General features: G+C 20.1%; 3 protein-coding genes across 3 annotated transcripts in view; 1 reads left to right on the plus strand and 2 right to left on the minus strand.

Annotated features, from left to right (window-relative positions):
- PADL01_1328500 (conserved Plasmodium protein, unknown function) overlaps positions 1-4,345 on the plus strand; it is a gene marked incomplete at both ends in the record, with an annotated part of 5,836 nt that extends 1,491 nt beyond the window's left edge. The window contains 3 exons of the mRNA XM_028683833.1: positions 1-2,473; positions 2,597-2,666; positions 2,929-4,345. The exon at positions 1-2,473 is cut by the window's left edge and continues 1,491 nt beyond it. Coding sequence (XP_028539972.1) covers positions 1-2,473; positions 2,597-2,666; positions 2,929-4,345 — 3,960 coding nt within the window. The remainder of the gene's footprint in view (positions 2,474-2,596; positions 2,667-2,928) is intronic.
- A 932-nt stretch (positions 4,346-5,277) lies between these two features.
- On the minus strand, positions 5,278-6,024 carry PADL01_1328600 (conserved Plasmodium protein, unknown function; the record flags this gene model as incomplete). Its single annotated transcript, XM_028683834.1, has 1 exon — positions 5,278-6,024. One exon carries the CDS (start codon positions 6,022-6,024, stop codon positions 5,278-5,280), a length of 747 nt encoding a protein of 248 aa, XP_028539973.1.
- Positions 6,025-7,256: 1,232 nt separating this feature from the next.
- The window catches only part of PADL01_1328700 (apicoplast calcium binding protein 1), a gene marked incomplete at both ends in the record, with an annotated part of 1,509 nt that continues 1,265 nt past the window's right edge, over positions 7,257-7,500 (minus strand). Inside the window, one exon of the mRNA XM_028683835.1 lies at positions 7,257-7,500. This exon is cut by the window's right edge and continues 1,265 nt beyond it. Within this exon, the coding sequence (XP_028539974.1) occupies positions 7,257-7,500 (244 nt within the window).

Genomic DNA, 7,500 nt, shown 5'->3' on the forward strand with positions numbered 1-7,500 from the left:
AAATTAGAAAAAAACAAAATAATATTAAAAAATAAGAATAAATGGAATAATTATCATAATTATTACAATATTATAAATAGTAGTAATATTAATAGGTGGTGTCCTTGTAATAGTGCAGAACAAAAATGTAAAAAGATGTATCTTTGTAATAATGATTATTCATTACTTGCTACAAGTGATCATATAAAATTAAGAGGCTATCATAATAACAATTATAATAGATATAATTCATGTAGTTTTATCAGCAACCTTAACGATGATGGTATATCTACAAAATTTCCTAACAACAGAGATATAGAACCTGGATACAATAGTGATAATAATATTGTTTATAGAAATAACAAGAGGAAGCGAAGAAAGAAGAAACGTTTTAATGTATGTAAAAATGAAAAACATTATTGTAAATATTTAAGTGATGATGATATGACATATGATAATTATTGTAATTATTTTTATGAAAATGTCGAGAGTGTAAATGTGTCTAGTTATTTATATTATTTCAAATTAATAAATAAAAAAAGGTTAAATATGAAAATTAATCAGATGGAACAAAAAATGGAGTTTAACTATGATGTTTTTTTAAGATCAATTTATGAGAGTAATGAGAAAAAACGAAATATGATATATAATGGATATTATAATTCTGACATATATAATAATATAGAAGACGATTATAATTATGAAGATTCTAATGATGAGAATTATCATGAACATGATGATTATAATAATAATAATAGTAATAATTTGAATGATTGTTATGATATTATAGAGAATGAAGACATGTTACCACATCATGCTTGTTTAAATTATGATCATTTTAATTTGATAACATGTTATGAGAAAATAATAAAATATAAGCCCTTAACTACAAAATATATTTTATGTTGTAAGGAGGTTTTTTTCTGTTCTAGTGAAGAATATGAAGATGATGAAATGAACCACCATAATCATCTTAATCACCTTAATCAACTTAATCACCTTAATAATCATGATAATATTAACCACATTAACCATCACAATAATAATAATAATAATAATAATAATTGTAGTAATAATTCATTTTATAACCATAGTAGCAATTATTCACATATTCCAGATGGAAGACGCAAAGGTATGAAGAGATTTGCAGAAGGTAATAATATAAATAAAGAACACCATGGATATGGTGAGGAGGAAGAAGAATACGATGCATACCATAATGAAAATATTGGTAACAGTCGAGTGAATGGGCTCTTAAGCAATCGCATGATGAAACAAGAAATTGATGATGACATGGAAAATCATAGAAATAATAACAATAATAATAATATCAATATTAATAGCAATATCAATAGTAATGGTAATATGAATAATAATAGTAATGTTAGGGGAGAGATGATGAATGGATTTAATTATAATAATGATCTTCATTTAAATAATATATATGTAAAAGAGGAAATGAAAGATATTAATTATAATGATACTGATGATATACATGATATGGAAGAAGGAAAAGATTTTGAAAGTGTTATTGATGAAAATAATGAATATAATGAAGAGATAGATGTAAAATATGAAATATCTACAGAAAATAATGAAGGTACTACATTACATATACCATCTAATGATATGGATATTGGAAAGGGTGGTAGTATGACTGATCATGGATTGAATAGTAATAGTAATTTTCTCTGCACAAGTTCAACAAATGAAAATGGTTTAGACATGAATATGTTAGATAACAAAATGAAGAATAATAGTATGAATAATAATATGAATAATAATATGAATAATAATATGAATAATACTATAAATAATAGTAATAATATTAGTAATAGTAATAATAATAGTAATAATAATAATAATAATAGTAATAGTAATAATAATAGTAATAATAATAATAATAATAATAATAACAGTTTGAAACATAAACCTCAACAAAAAAATAATAATGAAGGAAAAGAAAAAGTAAAAAGGCGACGTAAAAATCCTTTTAGTAGAAGTGTTGTAGGTATGTCTCCTGCAAGTAATAATGATATGTCAAAAGCTTATGGTGATATGATGAAGGATGGTTCAAATAATTTTATGTACAAGAATTTTGTTGTTCCTAAAAAACCGAATAACTTTTCATATTTAAATTATAAAGAAGTAAAAGAATATTTAAAAGATTTGACTATATTAAAAAGTGGAGCAAATTGGAAAACATATAAAATGGAAGATTTACCAGCTGAATTGTATAAAAATATTAGACCAATAAATCAAAGAGTAACTGGTTTCAAAACAGTTTTATTGGTTGATGAATTATTTGAAAAATTATGGGAATTCCCAAATACAGATATGATCAAAGTTAGGACAGTAACTAGAGGAGATCAATTTATTGGTGATATTCGAATTGACTTTTATTATCGCCAGAGTGAGAGAACCTTATGTCGTGCATGTGGAAGGCACATCCTTAAGCAGAAGTTTGCTACGGAGCACTACCAAAGGAATATAAGTAAAAAGATAAAAATAAAATGAAATAAAAAAATAACACTCTATTATAATATATATTATATATATATATATATAATATATATAATATATATAATATATTTATTTATTATGTTTTATTTTAAAGATTGCTGGAAAGAAGTCATGTGGAGATTAGGAATACCGGAGCTGCATTACTACAACTCAGTTCGAAATGAGTAAGAGATAAATATGAATATAATAATGAGAAACAATTAAGCAACGAAACATATGAATGTTTATATATATATATATATATGTATATATTTTACAAAATGGCTAGCTATATTTTACAAAAAAAAAAAAAAAAAAAGCTAGCCATTTTGTAAAATATATATATATTTTTTTTTTTTTTTTTCAAAATAGCTAGCTATTATATAAAAATATATTTATATTTATATTTATATATATATATTTTTTTTTTTTTTTTTTTTTTTTTAGCTTTTTTGATTCAAGGTCTAACAACATGGAAAATAACAATGAACAGGCGTTGCTGGACAGGACGCTAATGTTGTATAACCAAGAGTTGATTAAGAAGGCTACTGATTTTGTGAATGAGGAATTAAAATATTACGATGAAAATGTGGTGAGTAAGCCACGTAAGAGTAAGGTGAATAGTTGTTTTGAATTGGATATATTATTATTGGATGACAACAATATAATAATTCCTAGTGTAAAGAATGAAGTGGATGAGCCATATTTTGAAATAGCTGCAATATATCCTAATAATGGATTTCCTGATGAGAATTATTCTCGTAATTTTTGTTATATAAAGATAACCTTTAATAAATTAGGAGGTATGGTATTACGTGATTTGTTTACATTAGAATGTGAGTTCTTAGTAGATTGGGGAGACAATTTATTAATTCAGGCAAAGAAATATACATTACATGAGGTATATAATAATTCTGAATCCTATGATATAAATTTAAGAAATTTGTATGACCAAGGATTTGCATATTTACGATGTAATGTACCACAAAAGCCGAATGGAAAGGTAAATTTAAAAGTGCGTATACCTAAAACCGTATGGCATTATTGGGAGGCAGTAGCTGAAGAATCATTGAAAATAAATTATGAATTTTTAGATAAGCATAATGTTCATAGGCAATTATTATTTTGTTCTTATTTGGATAATATAAATAAGAATTTTACAGCATATGTAAAGAATTCATCAAAGAGTGGTGGTACTAACAATAATAATAATAATAGTAATAATAATAATAGTAATAATAACAATAATAACAATAATAATAACAATAATAACAATAATAACAATAATAATAATAACAATAATAATAATAATGGTAATCATCATCATATGGCTAATCTGATGACTGCTAATAATATGAATCATAATAATAACAATAATAATAATAATAATCATATGTTTGAATTAATGAATAATAATATAGCTAGTTTTGCAAAATTGGAAGATGATTTTATTCCAAGAAATTCATATAATAATATGGATAAGAAATCAAAAAATAATGGTATGCCTCCACCCCCACCAGATTTAATGAATAGTAATAATAAAATGATGCCTTATAATTTTAATAGTTTTTCTAAAGGACCTACAGGTGGTGTAGTAGGAGCAGCAGATCTGGCAAATATGTCTAATATGAATAATAGATTAATGTATAATCAAAATAATAATCCAAATAATGCTAACAATAATAATAATAATAATAATACTAATAATATGTATAATAATATGGATTATGCAGCTGTTCTAAATTCAATGCCCTATTCTAATTATCATGCTTTTAATATGAACCATGCTATGCAAAATGATTCAGATACAAACTATTCAAAAAATTTCGACCAGTTTAGTGGGCACCCGGAGTTAAATTATTAGACACATATAATATGTTACATGTTATATGTTATATGTTATATGTTATATATATATATATGTATGTATGTATATATGTGGGGAAAGACAAATTCCAAATGTATAATTTTTTTTTTATATCTTTTTATTTCTTTATATCTAATAACACGTTTGCTTCCTATTTTTTTTTTTTTTTTTTTTAATTTTTAAGATTTAAAATTTTTTTTTTCTCATTATCAATTTTGTGTTTAATAATATATATATGTATTGCTATATTGATATATTTATAGATTGATAGATTGATATGTTTATGTGCCTTTTTTTTTTTTTTTTTTTATCTCATTGGCATTCTCTACATTTAATTCTTTTCTTATATATATATATATATATATATATATATATAATACGTGTTATATTCAAAAAAAATTTCCTTTCATATTATATATTGTTTACTTTAAATTTCATTTTTTTTTTTTTTAATTCAAGTATTCCAGAAAAATTAAAAAAATATAAAAAAAAAAAAAAAAAAAATTAATAAATTTTTTATTATAAGTGCTTTATATGAAAAGAATGAATCAATAAATAAATAAATAAATAAGTTTTAAGTTATTTTTCTTGTGACAAAAGATAATTATAAAAAAAAATAATTTTTTTTAAAGGATGAACATTTTTTGACAAGGTGGTAAATGTTAATAAAAATATGAAAATGTATTATAAATATATTATATATATATATATATGTATGTATGTATGTATTTAAACTCATATGTATAAAAATATAAAAAAACTATACATTACATATATATTAATAAAAAAATATATTATATATATTATATATTATATAGTATACACATCCATATTTATATATGACTTATAATAAATATATATTTTTGGATATGTTTCATCTGTAAGAAGGTGTAGTCCTCTCTTTTTTGTGTTTATAAAATGACTTTATTTTATTCTGAAGAATAATTACTTTGTTCATCATCTAAGTTGTCTTCTGGTCTATTAGCTAACATGACTAAAAAAAATAGATTCTGTTGTAATCTTTGAAATAATGGGATACATTCATTTTTGAGACCTTGTTTTAAGAATTCATTTATAGTACATAATAAATAATCATTTTGATTCATTTTTTTCTGGATGTTTTTTTTTATTTCATTTTTCATTTGTATATTGATATGATTTAAATTATTATTATTTTCTTCATATTGACAGTTCATATATATATTTTTATTTTTCGTTTTTTTCTTTCTTTTTTTTATTCCGTTGTTGTCTTTATTTATTGTTAATTGGTGTTTATTATTTGAGGATTCATTATTTAATATATTCATTGACATATCGTTTTGAGAAGCGTTATTATTATTATTATTATTATTAAAAGCATTAGAGAAAATATTATTTGTATTATTCTTATATGTTATAACATTTTTTATGATAGTCTCTTGGTTATGTCGATTATCTTTATTTATAATATTTGTCCTATTTCTATAATTATCTTCTTCCTCTATCATATCCCCATTTTTTTTTTCTTTTTTCTTTATTGTATCATTATTATATAATACATTAAAATTATTAATACATAACTCAGATGTCACATTATTATGAATATTATTTATTTTATTATTATCTACGTTGAATACATTTACTTCTGCATTTTTTATAAAACTAAGTTCTTTTTCATTTTTTATAATATATTCCATAATTATATTTTCTACATATCATGGCCCGGAATAAAAATCAAACAAAAATAAAATAAATATAAAATAAATATAAAAATAAATATAAAAATAAATATATATATGTTATATATATAATATATATGTATATATATATATATATATAAATATATTATATATTTATTTTTTTTTTAAAAAAGCCACAAGAGGTCTCTACATATATTATATATTATAATATATATATTAGTCAATACTTAAATATATGACCTTAATTATTTTTTTAAATAATAAATATACATAATATATATATATATATAATATATTACATATATAATATTATATATATATATATTTTTTATTTTTAAAACTTAAAAGAAAAAAAAGTATGTATATATTATAAATAAATATATATATATATTATATATATAAATATATAACATATATTATATTATTTGTTTATTTATTCGTACTTATATTTTATTATGTATATATAAATTAATAAATATAAAATATTATTTATTTTTTTATTTAAGCGCATATCAAAAAAAAAAAAAAAAAAAAAATATAGCATATATAAATAATTATATATATATATATATATATTTTTTTTTTAATGGGCAATATTTTATTTATATATATTTATAGAGCATGCAACGTAATATTATCAAGGCGGTAAAATATTTATTATATAAATATATTTATATATATATATAATATATATATATATATATATATATTTTTATATTAAAATAAAATGAATACAATGAAATGTAAATAATGACTCTTCTTTTTAATTTATTTATATATTTATTTATTTATTCTATGTGTGTTTAAAGAAAAAAATAATTTCTTTTTATTATATATATGATAACAATAATTTTAGAATTCTCAAATGTGATAAATAAAACATAATAATTAATCATATGAAAATATAATATATATTATAACATATATGTTATATTGTATATATTACATATCTCTTTAGTTTTGAGTTACATCTACATGTATTTATTTTATATTTTTTTTTTTTTAATTTTAACTTAGATAAGAAAAAAAAAGGAAAAAAAAAAGAAAAGAAAAAAATTACAAGTCTATAAAAATATAAAAACTAAAATATTGCTATTCTCAAATGTTACAATGAAAAAAAATTAAAATTAATCAAATTATTAAAATATATAAATGTATATACATATATATATATATATATATATATATATATATTTATTTATTTATTTATTATTTCCTTGTGTGAGCTATCATGTAGCGTATACTATGTCTGGAGCTGAATCAAGAACTGCAAACGTTGTAAGTTGATCTTTATATTCGTAAAAATTTAATAACATATCATTGTTTATATCAAAGGAATAATATAAATATTTTATATTTAAAAACAAGCCTTCTGATATTTTTAATTCTTCCTTCATAAACTTAAAAATGTCCTTTTCATTTTTATTTTGTTTAATATATTTTTTAAATTTATTAAAGACAATTTTATCATCA

The sequence above is a fragment of the Plasmodium sp. gorilla clade G2 genome, assembly GCF_900097015.1.
Source record: "Plasmodium sp. gorilla clade G2 genome assembly, chromosome: 13".
NCBI classification, from domain to species: Eukaryota; Apicomplexa; class Aconoidasida; order Haemosporida; family Plasmodiidae; genus Plasmodium; species Plasmodium adleri (nom. inval.).